Source organism: Atractosteus spatula, chromosome 7, assembly GCF_055471065.1.
Source record: "Atractosteus spatula isolate fAtrSpa1 chromosome 7, fAtrSpa1.hap1, whole genome shotgun sequence".
Classification (NCBI taxonomy): Eukaryota; Metazoa; Chordata; class Actinopteri; order Semionotiformes; family Lepisosteidae; genus Atractosteus; species Atractosteus spatula.
This window is the reverse complement of record NC_142712.1, coordinates 37,294,144-37,321,384: the sequence shown is the minus strand read 5'-3', so window position 1 is coordinate 37,321,384 and position 27,241 is coordinate 37,294,144. Positions and strand designations below refer to the sequence as shown.

The window sequence follows — 27,241 nt, the reverse complement described above, 5'->3', positions numbered from 1 at the left end:
GCTGTGTGTTGTAACTTTAAATAGGGATGTTTCAGGCTAGGACCAGATCGGAGCAGACCCCAGGAGAGCCCTCCAAGAACTCCCCAGAAAGACAATAAATCACTCTCACAATTCTCCTAATCTTGCTTCAGTTCTTATGGTGCTGATGGTGAATCGGCGGGCCTGCAGTTCAGTATATGTAATAATAATAATAATAATAATAATAATAATAAGTAATAATTAACGTAGGCACCGTGTTAACTAACAGCACACTTCAGTTTGATTTTCTGTCCTCTGAGAGTGCCGATCGGGAGATTTTCAGCAACAGGGGTCTTCACACTGGACAGGGTGGAAAAACACTCATGCTGGTCCCCGGATAGGCAACTTTAGCGCTGCAACCCAACCCGCACGGCACAGAGTCACTTCGAAAATGTAAGAATTAGATAGAAACTTCTTGATAATAGAATGGTATATACGAGCCCAGGAAGCCAGTCTCTATTCATAACCAACCCGTGCCGAAGCCTACTGCGATAAACTGTACGAGGAGTCCAGCGGACACACTACGACCAGGCATTGATCACACTTACACATGCGATACCCAGGCAGGCGGGTCCAGAGGGGCTGCGGTCAGTCTCTTTCGGCTGCAGTCCAGCAGTCCGGGAGAACCGATCTGTCCGGAGCAAGAGCAAGCGGATGGGCAAGGGTCCATACCAACGGAACCCAAAACCCACAGGAGCAGCGCCGGGGGGATGGGCCACCCCGCCGCCATTTTGGATCCCAACACCATCAATAGTTCGCAACTATTTCAGAATGGTTTTTCTAAATATGTACTTTTCTGTCTACAGCAAACCACCCACGTTTGCATAACATCGGAAACATTGGCGTGCCATTTTAAATCCGTCTGCGGCTTTTTAATCCCTCCAGAAGCATCCCAAAACGATTTGAGTTTCAGTTCCTTTTTTTTCACCTTCCTTGCGAATTCCCTTCCGCCTTCCAATCTCGGCTGCTCCCAAGAACTAGAAAAATATGGAACTGCAACAAAATCCGAAAATTGAGAATCCCTCGGTCCTCGGAACTCAGTTTCCCTCACAAGGCGACACCTTACCCATAGAAGGTACAAAAAGATTAATAAAAATGGAAATGGTATATTTTGTTTTTCGCGACCTTTTTTAGCAAGAAAAACAAAGGGCCTCGCTTCAATGACACGGGATACTTCGGTAACAAAAGACCCGCCTCCTGGAGGCTGTTTACTGTTCGGTTATTGGCCATCCTACGCGTCAATCTAGATATTCCCTGTTTTCCATTGGTTCAATTTTAAGGAATACGCTGTTCGAGGAGCCCTCATAAAACTATACGTGTTTCTGATTTGTTCCTGTAGCTGTTACTCAAAAGGTAGGCACTACCCGTTGGAAAATATGTTCTGTCTTTGAACGTCAGACTAAATGCCAAAATATTAGATATTCTTACCATAGATGAAAAAAATAAAGTTCCATAACAATGGCGACTTTAGGCTGCACTATGATGAAAACAATGAAGTGCTAAATATGCAATGTAGTTGAGTTGTGGTTTACTAGTCCTCCAAATCAAACACCAGCTAAACAGCTATTCTCACAATACAGAAGCCTTCTAAGAAACAGGGTATAAATGAAAAGTGAACTTTCTGTAATGTAGTAGAGATTGTGTTGTTTGTTAACAGTGTGTACTGATTGTGAGGTGTATATTGTAAAATAAAGTTTATTTTAATTAGATAATAAAAGTGAAATATCAAAAAACGAATGTAAATAAAAATACTCGTTAACTTACTCACTTTGCACGCTCAGGGTATCGAAGTAACAGTTCAGCACAGATATAGCGGCTATTGCTTTCAGCAAAGATTCCTATATAGCTCAAGGTGTCTGGTGTTTGTGCAGCCGAATGTTCACCTAAACCCTATATAATATACACATCTACACTAGGCACTTTTTGCATGGTCCTACCATGTTTTTTTTTCTCACTACTACATATTCACTGTTCCACGAAATATTTATTGTTCCTGATCTTATTATTTATTATGTTTATAATATACTGTCTACATTGTGTGGTGTTGTCTGTTGTACTGTGTATGCCCCGATTACGATTCTTAACGCGATTAAGAATTCCAATGTATGGCAATAAACTACTCTACGTCTATAGGTGGAAATGAAGTCCTGTGAATTAAATACAGATAACGAAAAAAAACCGTATTAGAAAAGTCTCGCAACAGGTTTTTAAGACCATTTTGTATTTTTCCATGCATTTAAATGTACAGATTCAGAAACTAGTATTAGGCTTGCTATTGAGTACCGTAGATTACGAACCAGAATTTAAATGACAAAACACACGTCTCGGATCTACCCAAAAAAAAACAGCCGTTTCATCTTCAATAGATCTTCGCCGAGGCGAAGATTGAATGTCAACAGTTTTTCACACCCGTCTTTGTGGCTGGGCCTTCAGTGTTTGTTCAGGGACTCTCAGGATGTTTCATCGTCAGAAGATCAGAGAGCAATCATATCAACACAGGCACAATTACGATGGGTCCTTACGGTACGGGAATACATGATAATACAGGGGCAGTGCGCACTGTAGTAAATAACATTGTAATGCATATGTAATTTAATTTCTACAGTTCCATTATTTAATTTCAATTTCAGTCCCTGTTAAAAGTGGATAACTTATCTCCTTTTGCCACAGAAGACATCATTCCTTTGCATACACGACTTCCAAATGTGTCTTTTCTAAGGACAAATCGAAGTTTTGAAGCCACACAACGCTGATTTGAGAAGGGACAGCTGTGATGATGATGAACCATTATGATTCTTCCACTTAGATGGAGACCCAATAATAAATTAATAATTTACAATAGAGTAGATTGTGTATATTAAAATGATATTTTATAAGATTGTCATAACAGTCAAATATAATTGTCACATGCATACATTATGGAACAATAATAATAGTTTTATAGTAACAGAAGACCTCAAACCTTATATTAAAGCAATTTGTGGTCAGTAAATTTGAAATAAGCTGATACTACTTAGTGTTACATATGTATTCAGCATATTAATGGTTTAAAGAAGATTTTGCTTATAAAGCAGCTAATTTATTGTAGGATGCATCTACCTTATTGACACCTCCTTAAACTGCATGTAAATGTCAGTAGCTCCAGGCCAGTGCTGTTTAAACTAATTTCTTTAGTTTCCATATTCAGGGAGACTTATTTTCAAGAAACCGACGGCAGTACTCCTGCTTATCAAGTTCAAATCTTTCTCTTTCCAAATTAAGTTTCTCTTTTTCCTTTGCCAGCTCCTCTTTTATCATCTTCAGCAGGACATCCAGGTAACTTTCCTGGGTAGCTGTGGAGTACAAAATGGGGATGATTATTACCAGGCAAACTGAACGCCAGTACTGTCTGCTGCTGCGGGGGAGAATGAGTGAAAGTGGACTAGCGGACATCCGTGAGGATGTTCAAAAGTGGAGCTGTGTCAGAGCACGCTGGCTTCAGAGGGAGAAGGAAAGCTTGATTCCACAGAAAGGAGAAAACAGAATGGTGTCAGGCCCAACAGCCAAAATGTTGTGCTCCTCCTTTCTATTGTGGAATTACCCTTTACTCATTCCCCTTTTTACCTGAAGGAGTGCAGGAAGGTAGGGCAGGTAAGAGGGTGGTATAAATGAATGACTGCTTGCCAGCTGTGAGTCAAGGTCAAAGTCAAAGTCAACTTTATTGCCATACCAACCCCTCAGGAATATTGTTTTGGTGCACTTGAAATAACTGAGATCCCAAAAAAAAGACAGATACAAGAAGAGAAAGAAAAATCCTAAATAAAATACACATATTAAGCAAAGGAGTGCTGAAAGAAGTCAGATAGCTGGAAATGTATCCCTAATTGTACATACGTCTTTGAAAAGTTGTATTTTGTAACTATTGTGTTGCGGTACCTTCAGTGCATTGTGAGACTCTCAGGATTGGAGACAGTATTACTGGAGAATAATTTCTCCAAGTGAATACTGGGAAGGTGAAAACCATCTGAGCTGCCTCTGAAACAGCTGCATTAAATACAATTGTATTCCTGTGTATTCATTTTCACCACCACATTACCTACATTAAATAACATTAGGGTGTCGTAATCAGGCACCAAAATCACAAGGAAGAGTTCCCCTGCATTTAAATAATTCAAGCAGAAATAAATGTTTATTAAAATATTAAATGCATATGACGTGGTAATCTTCCCTTCTACTTTGCAAGGATGTTTTGATTTAACCCTCTCAGAAGATGGACATACAGTAATATTACCCAGTGAGTGTAGTTCCGTGTGGCATGTAAATGATTAGCTAACACCAAGGAAGGAAATACCAGGTGCTTCCTGTACATTGATTCAGCTGCTGGAAATGCAATATCCCTCTGTACATTATATACAGTATATATGTATATTATGTATATAATATTTAGGACAAAACATAATACATTAAATGCAGTATGATTTTCTTCATGATACTGGTGTAAAGCAAAATTAAACACAAATTCACCCATTCATACAGGTGAATATATGAATATATTCCTAATTATCCTTTTTTATAACCAAATTATCCCTATAAGCTGATCTCACTTATAATTCTCCATGATGTCACTTCCCTGAATGCTATACAAGATCCTCTCTTCCTCTCCCTTATTTTCTTTTGAATCCCTCAACCACCTCTGCAGCTCCCCGGGGGTTAATTTCACTCTGCAGGGGGTCCTGACTTAGCCGTCCAACAGCCAGTTGATGGACCAAAAGCAAAAAGCACATTAATTTAATAATTAACGATTAATTAGATTAGATAATTAAATTAAATTTAGAAAGACTAGATAGTGAAGGGCAGAACTCGCCTTTTTCACATGCTGGAGGATTAGTGGACCAGCCATTAACTCCACAGGTAATAGTCCTGTGTGTATCCAGGATTACATTCAAAGGTCATAAAACTTTTGTATCCGGAGGGTGGCAGTCGCTCTGAGACCTTTTTGCCATTTGTAATGATTACATCAGGGCATGAAACAACTAAGATAAAAAAAAACTCGAATATCACACCCGCTGTTCACAAGAGTGGTGCTCACTGCGCTACCGTCCGTCACAAAGTTACAGAAAGTAGTTTCGGCTACAGTCCCTAGATGGCAGCAGAATCCATCTACTCCATTATTCTTGAAAAGGCGCTGAAATGTCTGGTTTGTTAATGAAATAAAGATTAAGGTCATTGTCAAACACAAATTGTTTCAAAATGGCGCAGGTCCACATTTTTAAAACTCTGTTGAAAAGATAATGTTTGGAAAACATGAAAAACTGATCATTTTTTTCGCATTCTGCAGAAGGCTTCTGGTGATTACTTCTCTAGATTCAATGAACAACACTTAATGTGCATTGTGCTTCTGTTGAATCCCAGAATATCATGTTAATTATTGAGCAAGGGTAAAGCAGACCCTTGCTGTGAGGTGCACTGGGTGAGGTGCACTGTTTGTCCGTGTGCTGATGTCTGTTACATCCAGGTGTATCTCTCAGTGTAAAACATGTACTGTATAAACTACATTTACTGTATCATGTCCGGCCTGCAGTGAGTGTTAGCCTGTACTTTAAAAGCTATATAATGAGCAATGAAGTTCACCCATGTGTAAAACAGATACACAATATCACAGCAAAACACAAGATACATCATTATACATTTCTCAAACTACAAATGATTATACATTAATAAATATTAACTTACCCACAGTTTAAACTAAACTGGTGACCAAACTTCATATGAATTGTATCATCAAATACAAATTATATTCTTATTACTGATTAGAATCAAAGAAGAAAAATTCACAACTTAAAATACATGTCATACTGTACCTTTACACTGAGGAGGTGATGGGTGATAATTTCCATCTTTACTACGTAAACGTTGATGAGACTGTTCATCTACACTTTGTGAGTGACTGGGCCCTTTGTTGTTGCACCACACAAATGCTGAAATACCACCCCCAATGAGACTCAGACACATTGGGTGCTTATAAGTATAACCTTAAAACTTGATTTTTTGCAACCTCCATTTTCTTGGCTTTATAGTTTTCATCAATTTCATTGTGGAAATAACCCTTTATTGAATATCTGCCTCTACCGTCAAATCACAAAAAAGTATTTTGAAATCATGTCAGCACTTTCCATTACACACCTTATATAAAGGAACATCACCTTTACACTGGATCTGAAACCAATTATTCTTTATCTCCATTTAGCAGGACCAACCAGCGAAGGACAGAACTCACCTCTGTAACATGTTGGAGGTTCAGAGGACCACCCATTGACTCCACAGGTAATGGTCAAGGTGCCATTCGCTTTGTGGCCAGAATCACATTCAAAGGTAATAAAACTTTTGTATCCATAGGGTGGCAGTCGTCCTGCTACTTTTTTGCCACTTGGAATGAATACATCAGGGCATGAAACAACTGTAAGATAAAAAAGTAGTTTTAGCTACAGTCCCTAGATGGCAGCAGAATCCATTTGCTGTATTATTTCTAAATAGGTACTGAAATGCCTGGTTTACTAATGAAACAAAATGGCACTGTTGTGCCATAGCTAAACTCTGTTGAAAAATGTTTGACTAAAAACCATGAAAAGGGGAACAGTTCTGCTTTCTGCAGAAGGCTTCTAATGATGACTTCTCGACTTTCAATGAATAACAATTAATGGGCATTGTGCTTCTGTTGAATCCCAGAATCACAGGGAGTAATGAGCAGGAGTAAAGTTTAAAGTAAAGCTGGGTGAGGTGCATTCAACATTAAACAGTATCGAAGCATTAGTTTTTGACTGAATGCTTCGATACTGTTTACCAGACGGCAGGAGAGAAAACAGGTTGTGACTGGGATGACTGGGATCCTTGAGAATGGACCTGGACTTCTTAACACATCTAGCTGAGTAGATATCCTGGATGTTTGGTAGCTCACAGCCGGTAATGAGCTGCGCTGACTTCACCACCCTCTGCAGTACTTTGCGATCCCGGGCAGAGCAGTTCCCATACCAGGCAGTGATGCAACCAGTCAGGATGCTCTCCATGGTGCACCTGTAGACGTTGGCCTGGATATGTGATGGCATGCCAAACGTCTTTAATCTTCGGAGAAAGAATAGGCGCTGCCGTGCTGTTTTGACCATGGTGTTGGTGTGGTGGGTCCAGGTTAAGTCCTCTGTGATGTTAACTCCCAGGAACTTAAAACTCCTGACCCTCTCCACTGCAGTCCCATTGATATAGATAGGTGTGTGATCTCCTCCCTGGTGTTTCCTATGATCCACAATCATCTCCTTAGTCTCACGGATGTTCAGAGAGAGGCTGTTCTCCTGGCACCATGCTGCTAGGGTTTCAACCTCCTCCCTGCACGCAGACTCTTCACCATCTGTGATCAGGCCGACGACTGTTGTATCGTCCGCAAACATAATGATGGAGTTTGAGTTATGCCTGGCGACACAATCATGGGTAAATAAGGAGTAGAGGACAGGGCTAAGCACACAGCCTTGGGGGGCTCCAGTGTTTAGAGTCAGGATAGAGGATATGTTGGTGCCCACCCTCACCACCTGCGGATGTTCCGTCAAGAAGTCCAGAATCCTATTACAGAGGGAGGTGTTCAGTCCCAGGTCCTGGAGCTTGATGACAAGCTTTGAAGGCACTATGGTATTGAATGTAATCAACAAACACCATTCTCACATATACTGTATTCCTTTCTTATCCAGGTGTGGGAGGGCAGAATGGAGGGCAGTGGCAATAGCATCCTCTGTTGACCTGTTCCAGCGATACGCAAATTGTAGTGGGTCTAGGGTGTCAGGCAGTGAGGAGGTGATGTACTGTATGCTTTGACCAGCCGCTCATAGCACTTCATGATAACTGATGTGAGTGCAATGGGGTAGTCATTCAGGCAGCTGACTCTGGGTTTCTTAGGGACAGGGACGATGGTGGTTTTCTTAAAGCAGGAAGGAACTATAGACTGAGGTAGAGAAAGATTGAATATGTCTGAGAAGACACCTGCCAGCTGGTCTGCACATGCCTTCAGAACACGGCCAGGAATAGCATTAGGGCCAGGAGCCCTGTGTGGATTGTTGGAAAGTTTTTAAAGACTTTACACACATCCGCTCTGGATATGATCAGTGAGTTTTCATCTTGTATTTCTGGAATCCTCCTGGCTGGATCTGTGTTACTGACCTCAAACCGAGCATAGTATGAATTTAGCTCATCAGGAAGAGAGGCAGACTGTTGTGCGATATAGCTGGGTTGCGCTTTGTAGTCTGTAATGGTGAGTATATCACTCCACATATTCCATGTGTTGCAGCCGTGATAATATGACTCTAATTTAACTCTATAGTTGTATTTAGCTATTTTGCTGGCTTTCCTGAGGTCGTATCTGGATTTTTTGTATTTATCCATATCGCCCGAATTGAAAGGAGCTGTCCTAGCTTTACAGTAAGTCACCATTTACCCATGGTTTCTGATTTGGTTATATGCGAACAGTAATCCTGGGAACCATGTCTTCAATGCATTTACTGATGCAGCCAGTAACATAGTCCGCCTACATACTGATATTAATCCTGTTTAAGCTCCTGTTGTATCTCTGTGTAAAACATGTATAAACTGTATTTACTTTACCATCTTAGGCCTGCAGTGAATAGCAGGCTGTACTTCAAGAGCTAACTATTGCATGAAACTCAACCATGTGTAAAACAGATACACAAGATCACGGCAAACAATATACATCCATATATAGTACATTTCTCAAACTACAAATGATCATACTTAATTAACTCACTTACAATTTAAATCAACCTGCTGATCAAAATTCATATGAATGATGGGCCCCAATATTCTAATTCATTAGAATAAAAAAAGATACACAGCATAACTTTACACTGAGGAGGTGATGGGTTATAATCCCCATCTCCACCACATACAATCTCTTCTTCTCCAATCAAAGTGAAGCCCTTATTACAAGTGTATCTGACATTAGTCCCGTATCGAACACTTCTACCGGAATAAGTATGCACCCCGTTCTTAATGTCAGGAGGTTCTTCACACTTGACAACTGAAGGAAAAGAAGTTCATGTTCATCAAAACTTTCATCAAGGTTATGAAGAGAGAGAAATGCACAGGACTTTCTAAATATCAGACTCATCCTAAACACCCATAACAACCTGCAAGACATTTATCTCCTACATAGAGCAATTCTCATTTCTATTCTTTGACACAAGAGGTCTTTGGAGTCAGAAAATGCAAATTATCTCTTTCCCAATGTTTAAACATCAGTTGCAAAACAAGGAATAAAAAACTCCTAAAATTTTATGTTTTTACAATTAGCAGCCCACGGTCTCTGCTGGCCTTTGATAAGTGTACCAGTTCAGTACATTGAGCTACACTGCATATTAAGAAATCACAGCTCCAAATTAGACACAAAAACATAAAACAAACACAAAAAAGGACTACGTGTTTTCATTGTTGTGCTGCATTGATAGAGCTCTAGTAAGCTTATGGGAAAAAGTCCACTGGGTTATTAGAATAAGACACAACTAAAGTAACTTAAGAACAAAATTAAAAGACAAAATCTATTAAAACAATTGACTTGTACACAACTAAAAAAATACCTAGGAAAACCTAGTTGGCCTCACTACAACTTAAAATTTTAAATAAGAGTCTCTTTATTAATTTCTTAGCCCATAAAACAATTTAAATGAAAAAAATATTACATAAATATTTGAGAATTGTTAAATATGAAAACATCTGTTTGTACTGACAGAGACACCTGAATTCCACAACCACAGCAAACTAAAAAACACAGCTCTAATACATTAGACACAAAAATACAAACCAGACACAACAATATTCATCGTGGTCCTGGATTGACGCGACTCTAGTAAACCTGAATATGATGATGTCCACAAAAACAGCCAATTTAATTTGCTGATCACCAAAAATGTAAAGGATGTTTTAGTTAAAAATATCTGCATAAAATGGATTCCCATATTTTCTATTTTTTGCTTAAAGATCAAATCAAACATCATGCTTTATCATAAATGATTTTACAACAGATTAAAAAATGAACTTTTACAAATGCACTGAGCAAACAATACATTAAGTATGAAATGTATTAATTGCTTATCACAAAAAAGCACATTTCATGTTTTGATATTTTTACCAGAGACAATGATACTATTGACAGAAATAAGACTGCATTTAACAGAAGACCACATTGAAGACTTGCGTCTATCAGATCTCAGACTCTAAGCAGGGCTGGGCTTCTGATATGGGAGATTCCTGGGTTCTCTCAGGTGATACATTTCAAACCACAGAAAGCAGCCACAAACCAGCTTCCTGATTGAAAACCATCAATTTACAATGACTGTGGAGTAGGGGTCTCCAACCATGGTCTTGGAGAGCTCCAGTCCAATGAGTCCGACAAGTTACCTGTTTTTAAAGATTGGCTACAACTGTATGATCTTCACAAATTAAACAACCGAACTGTTTGAATTGAGAGCTCTCTGGTCCTCAAGGGACAAAGGGCATCTGGAGTTTCATCTAACCTGTAGCTGAACAACTATTTAAGAGATTAAACCAGAATTGTTAGCTCCGATTCAAATAAAGTTATAAATTATCAACGTTACAGAAAAAGAAACTTCCACAAATGTAGCAGAACAGCTCAATTTGCAAAAAACAAAAACACTGTGGGATTCTACTGACCAACACAGGCAAATAGGAATTATTGCATCTAACTCCAGGTAAGAGATTTATGTCAAATATAGACCAAGAATCATATCAGCCAACCAAAGCACTCAAATTCCTTAGTGGCCGCTTAAAAACCCTCAGTAACCCTTTGTTTCTCCAGAAACAGGGTTTGCAAATTCTACAACAGTGGCTGTGTAATGCTCTGCATATCTGACTAATATGGTATATACCTTTTACTCACTGTGACATTTCACTTAAGTTTTCCTTTAATTTTCCAAATTATCCCAACCTTTCAGGACTGCAATTGCACAACCATGTCCCCTTTGTGGGAACAGTAACAACTACAAAAAGAGAAGCACTCTATTTTTACTACAAAGTTGAATTCAGTGGCTTCCTTCCTGTCTGGTGTTCTAAGCCAAACAGGAGAAGTGAACTGTAAGTAAATCAAGATACACGCTAACTGAAAACCTTTATCTAAAAGTATATGAATGTCCATGACTAAAAAATTGGGCTCAGCTTGCTTGTCTTCTCAATCCTGTATAGATTCACTATACATCCCATTGTGTAAAGCAAAGATGTAATAACAAAGTCATAGAAACCTAAGTAACTGGAGATAAACCAGAGCAAATAATGTGGTGGCTGCAAAAGTATTTGGTTCTATGAAAAGTATTTGACCCTTTTAGAGACAAAGTTTATCTTATTTACCCTCACAAACAGGAATGTTCGTACTCCAGCCATCAGCCAAGCAAAGTCTTGCTCTGCCCACCAACTGGTACCTAGAGACAGTGCAAAAGATCACATTTTTATCTTAAAAACACATTCAGGACAACTTCCACGGCCCCGATTTTCCAAAGGCTGCCCAATCACAATCCACCGGGACCCGGGGCTCGAGCCTGCTCACGCCACCGGCGGACAAATGCATACAATGGATACACTGTTGCTCAGAACTCAAACATGTTTTAAAAATACTCATTTTTTCTTAAGTAGGCACACACATTTTTGGCATCCACGCAAAATTGCATCAGTATGATGAATTCTAACACATTCTAAGATATGAGTACATAAGTAACCCAAACAGGCGAAAGCAGGCGAAAAAATATATAATTTTAGCAGTGTTCTTACATATTAAAGGTTGAATCAGATTTAAAGACAACTATTATCCTTTTCTCACCCTTTCCTTTGTAGAAATAGTAGTCACATACAAATTCCAATAGATAAGACTCACAACATAGGACATGCATTTTAAGAATTTAAGAAAAATTAACCTGCCGAAAGATAAACAAAAATACAACTTTATGACTCTTTCAAAAAGACAGCCTTCAGTTCTTTAGGATTCTGTTGTGGCATAAACTTGAACTCACCCTTCATCACAAATGACTCTAGCTGTGGCACCAAACAGGATACCTTCAGACAGATCATATTTTCCCTTCAATATCTCTCCAGGAGAACCACAGGACTTTTCTATGGCAAAATAAGATTACTTCAGTTATTCAGATGGGATTCAACAAAAAAACTATTAATACCTTTATAAAAAAAGAGGAACATGTCTTTCACTTGTCTGTACAATTCCACAAAGCAATATAAATGCACATTGTATAGAAATAGTGTCAGCTGCAGATTTTATTTGACTACTCTGCTCTTGTAGTCTTAAGGACTTCATTTTCTTGTCATGAACAACCATTGATCAAGGATCAAATATATAAAGAGTTGCAGTACAACTAATTTCTTCACAGATTTGTGTCAATCTCCTGACCATTTACAATTCAATAAAAAGTATTTGCCTGCTTTCAGACTTTATGAATTTTTGCATATTTTCTCCATAATGTTATCAGAGCTTCATGTGGTCCTAGTGATATATAAAGGGAGTCTGAGAGAACAAATTACAAAATTGTTTCATTTATTTCACAAACAAACCAACCCATCACATGCAGACACAAAAACACACTCACACCAGGGCCAATTTTCCCAGATGCCGTTTAAGCTACCAGAAGATCTTTGGACTGTGGGAGGAAATTGGAGCACCTACAGAAAACCTGCGATAACACAACGAGAAAATGCTAATTCCATGCAAGTAGCAACCCAGAACCCTGGACCCCAACACTGAGAAAACTGTGCAACCCTCACTTAAAATAATGTAAAAGAAAAATCATATAAAATAATTATTATTTAATTTGTGGAACTTTCTTTTTTGAGACTTTAAACTCACTATTATATTATTAAAGATCTTCTTTGAAAGAGTGGGAGGGCAGTAATGTGCAGATTAATCTCCAGTTTAAGGGCAGTTCTAACCTACCCCCATCAGAAGAGAGAACAACTCCCTCTTCACCTTGCTGCCACAGTACAGCTGCTGCCATACAGCCACAGTGGTAAATGAAGTAAACCCCTAGCTAGATGTATGGAGCTTTGGACAAACCATTTAAATGTAAAGAAAATCTATCCAACTATTTCAGTACCTGCTCTTTATCTGTTTTAAAAAAAAGCCTATCACTGTTAATAGGGAACGACAGTCCCAATTACTTTATGGGATCTGTTTGGTTTAATGAGAATGAAAAGCATCTCAGCTGTCTGAATAAAATGCTGATGCAATATCGGCTCTCTGTTCTGCCTCTCAGGACTCTCCATCATTAAAGCATTATGGAAAGCAAAGAAGCAACACTGTACAATGTATGAAGAGAAAGTGTCACAAGTGTACAAGTACTCACTAGTACCTCAATGCATTTAAAAACTACACTCCCCTTGCTAGTCTGGAAAGAGGCAAAAGCAAATCGCTCTTATTCCAATGCTACTGTTTCTGATGCCTTCTGGGATGATCTGCAGGAACTGCCTCTCCTTATTTTGCTCACGGTTACCGTGATAATTTGTCTTGGCTGCAATGGTGTCATGTTTTTGCGTTTTATCATTACAAAACCTCTCTAATTATTGGGAATGAGTTAACCTGAAGTAAGAACAGAATGTACTCAATTTATCACATATTAACAAAAAAAATGACAACAATTTAACCAGTCAGCTTTTGTTCCTTTTCGAAGAAGTATATCTCAAAATGACAAATTACACAGTTGAGGTGCCAGTTAGTATATGATGTTTTCCTAATCTAAAAAAAAAACAAACACTCACTGTCACATGTTAATGTCAGTTGACTCCACTGGCCGTTACTGCAGGAGATTGATGGAGATCCACTCGCTCTTCTATATCCTGGGCTACATTCATAAGTAACAGTAGTTCCCTCTGGGAAATCATTTAATAATTGAGATTGCTGACTCAGAACAGCATTCTGTACACTTGGAGGATTACTGCATTGACCTACAGAGAGAAAATGAACTTGGATTACTTTCACTTATGGCTCCAGTTACACTTTGTAGTAGTTAATAAAATAAAAATGGCCGAAGTTGGATTTAATATCTTCAGTTTCATGGTTCTGGAGGGATTGTGTGTTTTTTATGGAACCCGAGTGTGGAGAGTTCAAATTCCAGGAGACAACCCTGTCCAGATAGCTGCAGAAAACAGTACAATAAAAACAATAAAAATCAGATATTTTTTGGAGAAACATGTACCAGATTAACAACACTGTAGCTTAACGATGAGATACAACATCCTCACACAAAGGTGTGGAGATGCTTGATCTTACAAATTGGAAGTTTTAGTGGTCAAGTTCTTACCCTTTTACATTTAAAAAAAATTGAATTTAGCATTAATTTGATAAATTTAACAGAAAATAATTTCTTCTCTGATGAACTCTCTCAAACCCAGCTTTCAATAGCCAAGACAGAGGTAACTTCATTCACCTGCTTGCAAGCTATAGAATAAAGTGCATCCTAAACTCCTAAACTGTGCCATTAAAAATACATATTTCTTTATATTTGAAATATCTACTGCTTTGTAAATGCAGTTATTTGTAAGTGTGAAAAGGCCACAGACAGAAAGAACAATGACTTGTTTTAAATCAAGGACATACTGGACTAAATCCCAAGACACAAAACTGATGGCATGATTAAATTAATGCAATTGATAGGCGGATGAGGACAAGTGAAAACCAGAAGTCTGCGAACTCCCAACAGCAATAAAAAGCATTCAAAGAAACCAACATATTTAATGTAAAAATAATTATAGCTGATAAATAACTCCAACATGGAGATGTGTTTATTGTCTATTCCATAAAACACTTGAACGTGAATATTACTTTTGTTATTCCATCTTAATTAGGGGTTGACTGAACAACTGAATTTGGCTTTAGTGCACGTTAGAAAATAAAAGTACATAGATCATCTGTTTTCTAACAGCTCTTCTTGTAATTCAGGATCGCAGAGCAGCTTGGAGTCTATCCCTGAAAGGCAGGGTAGAGGTCTGCTACCCGACCCGAGCCCGACGGTCCGACAAAGTATCGGGTTTTCGGGCCGGTTTTTCACATATAACTTCGGGCTCGGTCGGGTTTCGGGTTTGTTTTCTCATAAGTGAAAATTGATTATTATTTTATGCTTTAATTTATTTTTATTAGAAGAAATTCCTAACTCATTTTGCGCTCTCGCTTGCCCGTTTGTTCTCTCTCTGTCTCGTACTGTACTACAATATGTGTGTAACAAAGCTTACCTAGCTAACTGTTCTCAATGGATGAAATAAAACGAAAACTCACAAAGAGAGAACTTCCAAAATGCCAAAATGAGTCGGGGACGGCTTCGTTATGGAAACATTATGACATAAACACCAGTTTTTCGCAGCGCACGGCATGTTTTCGCCATCAACTAAAGCGCATAGCAGCCGGGCAAAGCATTGTAAAACCGCGTCAGAGAGAATCCGTCTCCGTGTGTGCATGTGTCTACTCGCTCCGAGAGGAGAAGAGTGACGATTTCGGGTTCGGGTTTCAAATTTGGCAGTACCATTCGGTCTCGGTTGGGTCGGGCTCAAGGTCTCGGGTACGAGCCGGGTTTGGGTTTTCATGTCCGTGCAGATCTCTAGGCAGGGTACACCCTGGACATGCTGCCAGACCATCGCAGGGCAGAAACGCGGCCACACAGACTCTCACACTACTGTCAAATTTCCCAAAAGCCAGTTCATCTACCAGTATGTTGTTGGCCTGTGGGAGTAAACCAGAGCACCCGAAGAAAGGGTGAATATACAAACTCCACAAGGATAGCACCATAGCTCCAGATTTTAACTCACTGCACCACCAGCACGCCCCAGTAATAAATAGATCTTTACAACCAAATTTTAATATGGGTTGAATCAGGCTTCCTGTCGGCTTAGCAGGCATTTTAGGCAATTGCACCTGTTGATTTTAGATGCTAATATGGGCAAGAACAGGACCTAGAAACAGCATTTCGAATGCTTTAGAAGGACGTTTCAGGATATATACGGCAAAACACATTCAATACCCATCTGCTCCAGACACAGTCAATTGCCTGAAAAACTCCAACTGGACTCAAGGCGGACAAAGGCTTATTTCTATTCAGCAAGAACGAATGTATAGGCGCTTCCAGAACCAAGAAGATTATTTCAAAAATATTTAAACTAAGCTAAGATTAAAACATAAAATACGAATTTACGTTTCGTACCATTCCATTTTGATATGTTTTTGAGGTTTAAGCATCATAAACTACCATTCTCCTGGCGGTATTCTAAGCCTATAATTTCGTGGACTTCTGCCCTAATTCTGAGTAATTCTACTTCCATGTGGTGGAAGAATCTTAAGGCCAAATGATTTCAAGACTGCTCTGATTTTTGCTTTTTGCCAAATTTATTTAATTGTTTTGTCATTCGTTTTTTACCCGCCACTATATATTTTCATATTTTTTCTTGCCACTCAACTCCAAACACAAACCATGTGGGGCGGAGGGCGGGTGAGACAGGACACATTACAGTGAGGTACGGGAAACCAGTTAAATGTAAGATATCTGCTGTACCTGCTACGTTGACAACCAGCACAGTCAGGATCAGAACCAGCCCGTTCTGCAGGACAGCCGCGTCGCAGAAACGACCCCAGCCTGACATACTGTTTCTCTTGATATCCTCACAAAACAAAGACAGGAAAAAACATGGGCGTCACAGCCTCCTCGTCTCTTCCCCTTCTCAAGTCCTTGTAAAAACAATACAAACTATATTTTATGTGTATATTCGCTTTGTTCCGTCATCCCAATTAAATTAATAATATAAAAGTTTTCTTTAAAAAAACTAAACGTATGTCCTGGATCTCAGTTACGCCCTTTTGCTTTTAAGTATATCGATTTAATATTTTTTTGTAATTCCTTGGTTATGACCTACTTAATGTTAAGTCAAGACTACTTTCCCATCTTTGTACAACGAAATAGTGAAAATACCTTTAAGCTCTGTGTAATGTTTCAAGCTGCAGCTACTGTATCACACCCACACGACATTCAATGTCTTCTTCAAGGGGGTGTTAACCAATTTCTTAAAGACGCACTACTTCTACGAAAATTAAAAAAAACAACCTATAGTATAATGGAATAATAACAGTCCATTCATTTTCTAACTGCTTTATCCAATACAGGGTCGCAGAGATGCCGAAACAATCAGAATGATGTTCAAGTGATTAAGGATAGTTTTGTTTTAAATAGTGCCCTTCACGTGAAGATATCTCAAAGTGCTTTGCAGTAGACGTAAGAGATCAACCGTAAATGTGGTCAGAAAGAGTATTCTGAAACACATGAAACAAACCAGGATGGGGAAAACGTTTCTGTATTAAAGAGAGTAAAGAAACAAGAAGAAGAAGAGTTTTTAACAAAAGAATGAATAAATGACAGTTAACCAGGGCTGCTGCTCAAACTAATAATTCTCCGTGACGCCACTTCCTGTAAAACTGAAAGCCTCTTTCTCACAGGCCTAACAACCACATTCCTTTGGTGCTTCCCTAGCACCCTAACACGCTTTCTATCCCCAGGACCCTTATTAACAACCTTACTATCCTATAGGATGATCCCTCCATCGGGGCCCTCTTTTCTGACCACCACATCATCTCATATTGCCGGCCACCCAATCTGCGTATGCTTCTGGTTCACAGCTCCCTGGACCGTCCTCGGCAATCATCCACACCAGGCACTTTCCCCTGCAACAGAGCTCGCTGTATCACCTGCAAGTACATATCTAACACCACACTCATTCAAGGCCCCTCAGGACAATTCTGGCTCACTCAGAATACATCTTGTACCTCCAGCAACCTTATTTACTGTATCTCTTGCAGTAAACGCCCAGCCATCTACATTGGGCAAACAGGAAGGAGACTCGGAGACCGCTTCAGAGAACATGGTGGGGCTGTGAAGATGAAAGATTTCTCCAAGCCCACAGTTTCTCAGTTCACCTCTGACGGCCATGATTGCACCGACCTCTCCGTCTGCGTTCTCAAACTAGGGTTTCTTAACATTATATACTGCATAGCAGGAACATCAGAAACTAAAATGATCCTGAAACTTGGCTCACACCTTCCCCCTTCTCTCAACGACAGACTTGTTTTCTTCTAATTCTCTCTATTCATTGGTAGGTTTCGTTTCACACCTCTCTCGACCTCGCACCACTGGACTGGCCACTCTGCCTCTCCTCTGCTCCCGCCTCCTCCTCCTCTCTCCTGGTCCTGGCTTTTGTTTTCCCATGCTATATTATCTTTGCTGACTGCCCTATCTTTCTTGCACTGAAGAAGGCTCCACAGCCAAAACGTTGTGTTTCCTTTCTTCTCTTTTCAGCATGGAATAAACCTATTACTTGTTCCCTTGCAGCCTACGCGTGCTGATGCAACTACTCACCTGAACTCTTTGTCCCAGGTATTTTTTCGGCATCCCCCCTGCGCCATACAGATTAACTTTTTTGTCTGTATGGGGGTCCTGATTTCCTTGTCCTATGGCCAGGCGGTTGGCCCGGAGCCAAGCGGGTTAAGGCAACACGTATGATGCTGCTAGAAATCAGATAAAAAAGAGCCAAACTAGAGCCACTAGAAATCAAATAAATAAAAAGAGTGAAATGGCTTCCTCTCGTTTTTTACTTTACCTGTCATTTTCATATAATACAATAGGTTCTGCTTGTTATTTTAGTTATATAACATGGTGGAAGCTGGTATTGTATTATTACAGTACATACAGTATGGAGTGACGTGGATTCTTAGAAATAAAGCACAATTTGAATGTTCAGTTATTAAAGCAAATGCACTCCAAAAAAAAAGACAAGCCTATCCAAACAAAGTCCTTCATTGTGTCTGAATTGCAAGAGTACAGACCTGTTTGGTGATCAAAATTTGGATTTGATTACAGTACGTGATCCTTGTATGGGGTGTAGTTGTGTGACCAATTTCTTTTTAACCTTTTCGTGGGTGAAATATCGGATAAGCCTTGCTGCACAGTCAGGAAATACATTGTTTATCCAAACTGAGCCTAAAACTAGAAGAAACAAATTCCTCCATTTTCTTTTTATTACTTTAGTTTACTTCCTAATGGGAAATACAAGTTTCCAACCAAGTTTTTAAAGGTGACTGTGGGATCCTTTTAAAATTGGCTTAGTCAGATTTTACACATTTGATGCTACTAGAAATCAGATAAAAAGAGCCAAACAGCTTCTTCTCATTTTTACTTAACCTGACTTTTGTGCACAATACAATTCATTCTACTGCCAGATCTCTTAATTGTTTGTACAGATTAAAGTCCTTTAAGGTAATAAGAAACATTCAACATTAGGCATGAATTACATGTTCCCGGTGTTCTTTCATCTAATAACAATAACAACAACAGTATCATTATTATTATTTTAAACACATTTCTAAAAAACATTTCTAAAATCATAACCAAATTTTAAACACATTTCTAAAGTTCACGGCTCCATTTCTTACACAGCATTTAGTGCACAATTTTTTTCTTATAAAATGTAAAAATGGCAATTCCTATTCTTTCTGAAATTTAAAAGGTGCAATTTTTACCTATACTCTGGGTGTTTGTTAGCAGGGGTTTTGTGACTAGGAATTTGAATCTAGAATTTTAACCTTTAGTTATTTTTTTATCAATGAAGTATGGTTCGAATGCGAGGTGAAACTGAATTACTGTGTGATGAATTGAACTGTAATGTTAGCATCACTATAATTAATTCAAAATATCAGTACTTAATCTTTAAACAAGATTGAAGCTGGGGTGTATTAAAATGTTATTCAGCATTAGACATGACCATTATTATTTAGTTAAAGGCAGTAAAACGGATTAATTCTAAATATTGAGCTTTTAATATCTCATTCATGAATTTTGTTATGTAGTAAAAGTATGAAGCCTTGCAAGAAGTGTTTGTCCTTTGATGAGATGTTAAGAGGAAAGAGAAATGAGAAGCAGAAGAAAGAAAGAATTGGACCAGCGCTTTGTGGTGCACAGATACAAAGTGTGTAGTCATTATGTGGTGACATTTCAGGATCATCTAGCTGCACATATATCCTGAGATGGATGTGGCCTGGAAACACCAGCAGCCTCCATATGCATGAGACCAGGATTGCTGCCCTCCTACCAGACCTCTGTCCTTAAATCCCTGTCTCACATGTTGCACATCGGCTTAGGGCTGCACTCGCCAGCTGCTCCACCTGGTGTGAGTCCCAGTGACACCTTCTTGTCTGGACCTCACAGCTCTCAGCTTGTTGGCGAGAAAGACAAATAATTCTGCTTAAATGGAAGCAATCGGGCAGGCGGTGTGGTGACAAGGTGGTTAGCATTGCTACTTCGTTGCTCTTGGCTCCTGGGTTTCGACACCAGGCTACAGGTACATTGCGTGGGGAGTTCATATGTTCACCTCTTGATTGTATGGGTTCTCGAAGAGAGCTCCAGTTTGCTCTCACCTTCCAAAGACATGCTGGGGAGGTTAATTAAGTTCTTTAAATTGTGCATCTGAGCGTGTGTGCCTTGTAATGGACTGATGTCCCGTCTGGAGTGTGTTCCTGTCCTGTGCCCTATGCTTCTAGGATGTGCTCCAGATTGCCACATGTCTGTCCATTTCCTCTGACAGGAATCTACTAGCATATAAATATTCTAGAGTGTAGGGCAAATCTTTTCAACAAACTGGTTTGCATGGTTTTACTTTTCTGTGTGTATAAATATTCACGTTGTGTCTGTCTTCACAGATGCTGCCTTCTGTACATTTACTCAGAGCCACTGGCTCCCACTTCTCCATCTGAAATCCCTTTTATACTCAAGTTTGTCAGGCGCGCATTCGATTAGCTGCTTACCAGCATGTGCCCTCATGTAGTAAAGCAGATATGCTGGAGTATCTTCCTCTTTTTTGAGTTGGTTTGTTTGTGGTTACAGCTGTGGGCAAGAGAAAAGAAGTCCACAAGAGAGGAGCAGAGAAGACAGTTGACTGGAGTCATTAAAAATGGTACAGAAAAAAATGCCGGTTTTTCAGTGGTTTTACATTACAAGCTTTGGGCTACATCTCAGTTAGATTCTATTAATGTTTTATTTAAAATACAGGCAATTGTGAGAAATAGTATGCAGTGATACTACTGTGCTTTAATTCAAGCTCTTTCTTCTGTGTTATACCCGTTTAGATATGCTGGGATGGAATTTAATTATAGTAAATATAGCTTTAGCCATATACAGTATAATAAAGTATAATGAGTTTGTGTGTATTCTAATTATCTAATTATCAATGAAACAAGTTGAGACTTGTTCTATCATTTATCTCTGCTCGTTCTGTTTGCAGCTCAGACACCGACACAGATTTCCTCTCAGACCTCTTCTAATTGTTGATGTCTTTTGAATTTTGAAAAAAAATTGATGGTTTCATTCTACATTTCTATATGAAGAAACTCATAGAAAATCCCTTTGCAATCTATTTTTTGCAACTGGTATGTGTTGAATGATGTCAGAAGAGGCAGTATAAGGGACTTTTATCCCTGCAGGTCAACAGATAAGCACAACAACATACCTTAATTTCAGTTTGTGCTTAAGTAAGCAAGGCTGGGTCCAGATCATTACTTAATGTTGAGACAGGAGACCTCCAAGAAAACTGGGTTGCTACACTAAGTTATGTTGGTGGACCAGTAGGTGACGATCAGTCCTCTGGACCAGAATACCCAAATGATGCCCCAACATGGAGTCCAGGACATGGAATCCATTCAGTTACTTGTTGCTCATGAAAGGGAACTCTTTCTTTAATTAATAAGATGTTGGGAGGAAATTGCTTCTAAGAGGTAATGTTTAGGTAATGTTTAGCCTGATAACTAAACTATCAAACTAAACATGATACATGATACATACACTGCATCTGACAACATTTTTAAAATTATTTCCCCCCCAAGCTCTTGCTTATTTTGTAAAGTAATTAGCCACTCCCTCCATCAAAGTCCAGCACTGGGCCTGTATGAAACATATTGGACTTCCCCACTGTAGAAAGGCTCTTTAAACTTTTTTTTTAGATGTTGAGTTCAGAAAGGCTTGCTAAATAGTTGTTGGCCAAATCTGAGACATGTTTATAAACATAAACTGACAATTTTGTATTTGTTATTAAACATTCAGATTTGGGTTGGAACAATCACAAACTAGAACCATATATTGAACTTTGCTTTTGGGAACGTACAGTGAGTCTGGAATATGCAGAAAGGTGAAAATAATAAAACAAGGGGTTGCCTTGGATATACCAAAATACTGTATTTTTAAATTCAATTTTCCAAGTTCAAAAGTTCATTTTCATTATAAAACATTCCAAGGTATGAATCTGGCAGGGTGACACATTTTTATTCTCCAGGTTCACTGTAAAACATTTCAATGTATAAACATGGGGTCTCTTGCAAACCGGGGTTGTGATCTCGGCACCTTCAAGCACCTTACGTTACTCTGAGTGCTCCAGCAAACTCAGTTGTAGAAATGGGAATTAAAATTTACAAGAAAATGTAACTGTATGCCTTGTAACTGCCTTGGAATAGAAGCCTAATCATTTACATAAAAGCATTCAGGCTTGAATGTTCCAGTCAAAAATGAGTATTTTTTCCCACAGTGTGCAGTCCTAGTTCATCCCATTTCCTCCCTAGCAACAAGGTTCCAGTGACTCAATTCCACACATACCGTACTTGTTTTTCAGATTTTATTTATAGTCACAATTAAAGAAAAATAGTTGGAAAAGTCATTTTAAGTCCAAGAATAATGACACTCACTATATTTTGTAGAGGCATTACACTTTTTTAGCATTCTTATTGGTTTTATTTTTGTAGCATCAGATGTCACAATTCAAATTAATTGTGACACACAGAGACATTCCATTACAACATAAAAGGGTGAATGTTATTCATTTGTATAAACAAATGAAATAATGATATTATCATTTCTCTTATCATCGGGAGACTTTGGTCTTTTTTCTTGGTGAATTTTCATTGAACACTGCTAGTGTAAGGAACTTTTCAATCTACAGTGCTACAAGAGAAGAAACCCTTTAATCTAATCTGGGTGAACCCTGGGTTTCCATCTGTTCTCTTGCAAGCAATTCTATTCTTGAATGTCCAGGAGCTAAGAAAAGTATTTTGTATCAGAAAACCTGCCCCATACAAAAGTCTCATGGGGACTGAAACTGAAATTACACTTTAAATCTATTCAAGTTTCTTGAGTCTTTCTCTGGGTTTTTTAAAAGAAAAACGTCAACAAACTACTGCATAGTAAGCACTGTTTCTTATGTGCTGAAATCTGTCTCTGCAGTATTCACCTGGCTGTGTATTTCCATGGTAACTTGTAAGTGTTATAGTGAAAGTATTGAAGAAGTGGCCAGGAAAGCAGGAATGCAAATTCTATTCAGGTTTAGATCAAAGAACATTTCTGGTTGCCTTTATCTCAAACAAAGATATATATATATACACACCATAATTAAATCAGTTATCAACATTGCATTAACACATGTATTTCTAAGAACATGATCACACTCAAAAGAGAGAACACCTCAACTATTTTGACATCAGTTAAACATTCGGTATTAAGGATTCATGGTTGTCACCATGCACTTGTTTACTGTAAGCATTTTAGTGCTTTAGGCTTGACCTCTAGATTTCTGCAGATAATGATCATGGAAGTTAACTTAAAAACACTCTGTTTACATACAGGAAGTAATATTAAAAAATTATCACCCCAACACCACTAACCTGCAGCATGTGGCAGCTGCTATTTTCTCTAGATATTCCTCCCCGTAACCATATTTAACGTATTATAAACTGAGTGACATCAGCAAGAAAGTGTTAAATCGCTGTGCACAGCAAGGTGACATTGCAAGCCATTCTCTTCATTTTCAACTTACTATATGTGCTGTATCACTACCACTTGTAGTAATGGGAAAAGATACTCCTGAATTATCACACAAGGCACAAGCATTTTCACAAGTTCATTTCATTGCTGAGTCTTTTTTTGAGAATTGTTTTATTAATGTCAAGGACAAAATAAACAAAACACATGCATAAAAGTACATACTTAGATAAAAATATTACATGAATAGAAAAATAATCAATTGAGCATATACTGTATGAGCATCACATACACTTCATTTCATACAAGATTGTATATTGCTAAAAAGTATTGGGACTCCTATGCAAGTGACAGTGTACAAATATCCATATTCATATAAATATTATGACAGTGGGAAGGGATTTCCCCCTATGCACCACTAGAGGGCCCTCTAATTGTCACCTCTTTAGCTACAGTAAATACCGCGTGAGAATGCGTATCAGCACTACCTGGGTTCTTCATTATAAACCATATATTACATTCTCGAGCGATCACCCTGTGTTCGCCATAGAACCATGGCAGCGGCTTAAACGCTACTGAAAGCCATTTCCTCATCTCTAGAGAGATTTCTACACTTGCCAGTGAAAAGGCAGCTAGAAATCCACACTTAATGTGCATTGTGCTTCTGTTGAGTCCTAGAATCACTTGTAGTATTGAGCAGGAGTAAAGTTGACAAGCTGGGTGAGGTACACTGTCTGTCCATATGCTGTTGTTGTGTAAAACGTGTATGAACTATATATTTCCTACACTTCCTTTATGGGATCTGTTTGGTCTAATGAGAATGCAAACCATGTCTGCTGTCTGAATAAAATGCTGAAGCAGTATCAGCTGTCTGTTCTTTTGGCCGATACACAGGTCAGTGCATGAACAGACTGTTGTATATGGGCAGGTACTAGACAAGGTCCAGTACTTCAGTGCATTTAAAATGACTTTAAAAACTTCACAACCCCCAAACAGTTGGGGAAAGAGGCAAAATGAAACTGCTGCTTTTACTAGCAACTGTAGTGTTTCTGATGCCTACTGGGATGATCTGCAGTAACTGCCTTTCTTAATTTTGATCACTGTTACTGACATACATGTAAAATTTGTCAAAGATGATTAACAAATGGTAACATTTGTTTACCATCACAGACTCTCTCTCATTTTTAGAAATGGGTTAACCTTAAATAAGATCAGATTAAATTGGTTAAACCACACATCCACAAAATGTGATTGCCAATATCAACACAATTTAGCCAATCAATTTTTTTCTGGATGAGGAAGTGTCTCACGCTTACAGATTAAGGTGTCAGATACTCACTGTCACATGTTAAGGTCGATTAAACCACTGGCCATTTTTGCAGGTGATTAATGTAGCTCCCCTTTTCTTCTATATCCTGGGTTACATTCGTACTTAACAGCAGCTCCGTCTGGGAATTGTTTTAATAATTGATATGCGCTATTCACAGCTGAATTGAATACCGACGGAGGATCACTGCATTGTTCTACAAAGAGAAAATGAACTGGAATTACTTTCATTTATATATACAGTATATAAAATCATATTTAGCAAAAATTATTGAGTTGAGCAGTTAAGAATTTAAAAGCAATTGTTTCTGATTTTAAAATAATAATAATGTTAAGAATAAAAAACTTTGAAAAAAATTACAGGGTCTTTCCATGAGTGCAGTAAATAATGTACTTTAAATATCATCTGTTGAATCCTCTCTACAAAAAGGCCCATGGAATTTCAGACAAGTGCTGTTTGTGAACACATTGTGTGGGCAAGACTGGTGTTTGCCAACAGATATTTGTTACAATTTAAGAATTTTGAGCTACTCTATTTAAAAATAGTATTTATATTACTGGTTTAAAATAATGTATCTTGCAAATGTGAAACTCAAATAATTTCATTGTGGAAATGTTTTCATTGATAATATTGATGTAGTCTGATGTGTCTGCCTTGCTTAGAATAAGGTTATAGTGTATATACATTGGTTTACATTGATTCTTTGCATTTAACTCAAAATGTGTTAAGTTGAATGCCTAGGTTTATTCTTGTATTTCCAATGTTACAGGCTGAGAAGTACCAGAAGTGTTCAACAGGCTACACAAAAGCTTAGAGTGATGAGCCAGGCGAGCACTGAGAACAACACCATAATTAATTATTTCTTTTCTCTCCCAGAAATTCTTCTGGTAAACATCTCTCCAAGAAAGAATGATACAATTCTGTGGACTTTGAAGAGTGTCTTGTACTTACCTCTCACTTGATCATAAGATATACTGTACACTAACTGAAAAACACACAGAACAGGATTGTATTCACACATGTTTCTTCCCCAGTCAGTCAAGTCAAACTCCCAATCAGCTTCCAAATGACTATTACAAACTATTACATTTTGCACTGGAGACTGAGTATAATTGCTCAATGTTGGTTAGTTTTCCAAAACTGTATTTATTTTAGATTGGATCTTGATCATTTCTGAGAAACAGGGAGATGAATTGTTTACACAGTTTATACATTAGGTTCAAAAATCTTTTTGATTTGGCTTAGATATGATTGTGTGTGGGGAAGGGACAGTATGTCAATTAGTGCTAACGCCTCTCAGCTCTTGGGTCCCAGGTTCAGTCTGGACCATGGCATCTTCTGTAAGGAGTGTGCATGTTCCTCCCGGGGGGGGGGGTGTTTTTCCCCATGTCTCTACATTCCCCCCACCTTCTGAAGATATGCTGGCTCTAAATTGTCCCCGTGTGCTCATGTGTGTACCCTGCAATGAACATATCATGCCATTCAGAGTGTAGTCCTGCCTTCTGCCCTTCGATCCCAGGATGAGCTCTTGGTTGCTGGGAATTTCCCAGAAAAGACTGGCCTTCCGATGATCGATTGACAGCTGGTTTGAGGACAGGGGAGATCAGACAATGACAGGGGTGTTAATAAAAAAACCAGTATTTGGCATTAATCTTGTCATGTTCGATAGGTCCTTATTAATATTTCATGACTACAAAATTATTCTTATCTAATTTTGAAATGATGTTGTTTGATGAATATATTAACTATTGGGAAATCAGTGTTAATAATCATTATTTGTCAGGAGTTGATTTGCTCCCAACAAAAAGATGGTTTAAAATAATGACTGGATACACACCCAGTCTTGAAATTGATATACACTGTGAATTGGTTTAAAAGCAAAAAACAGCAGCAATAGAGTTTCTGGGAGCCACAACTGCAAATTTGATTTAGAATTTGGAAAACCAGCAGACACAGGAGTCCCCCAAAATAAGGTTGGGAGCCACAGCTTTAGAGTCAGACTGTGTATTGAGGAAAATCTATTGTTGAT

The 27,241-nt window shown here is 38.5% G+C and overlaps 2 protein-coding genes across 3 annotated transcripts in view; both read right to left on the bottom strand.

Moving 5' to 3' along the window:
* lrig2 (leucine-rich repeats and immunoglobulin-like domains 2) overlaps nucleotides 1-897 on the bottom strand; it is a 29,924-nt gene extending 29,027 nt beyond the window's left edge. For both annotated transcript variants that reach the window (XM_088920462.1, XM_088920463.1), the window contains exon 1: nucleotides 567-897. In XM_088920462.1, coding sequence (XP_088776588.1) covers nucleotides 567-766 — 200 coding nt within the window. In that variant the 5' untranslated portion in view covers nucleotides 767-897. The remainder of the gene's footprint in view (nucleotides 1-566) is intronic.
* A 1,969-nt stretch (nucleotides 898-2,866) lies between these two features.
* On the bottom strand, nucleotides 2,867-17,093 carry LOC148830897 (complement decay-accelerating factor-like). Its single transcript, XM_088920461.1, has 7 exons — nucleotides 17,013-17,093; nucleotides 16,599-16,704; nucleotides 13,819-14,004; nucleotides 12,066-12,165; nucleotides 11,410-11,480; nucleotides 6,275-6,454; nucleotides 2,867-3,350 (listed from the first exon to the last, which is right to left on the bottom strand). Exons 2-7 carry the CDS (start codon nucleotides 16,684-16,686, stop codon nucleotides 3,202-3,204), a joined length of 774 nt encoding a protein of 257 aa, XP_088776587.1. The 5' UTR covers nucleotides 16,687-16,704; nucleotides 17,013-17,093; the 3' UTR covers nucleotides 2,867-3,201.
* Between the last annotated feature and the right edge of the window lie 10,148 nt (nucleotides 17,094-27,241).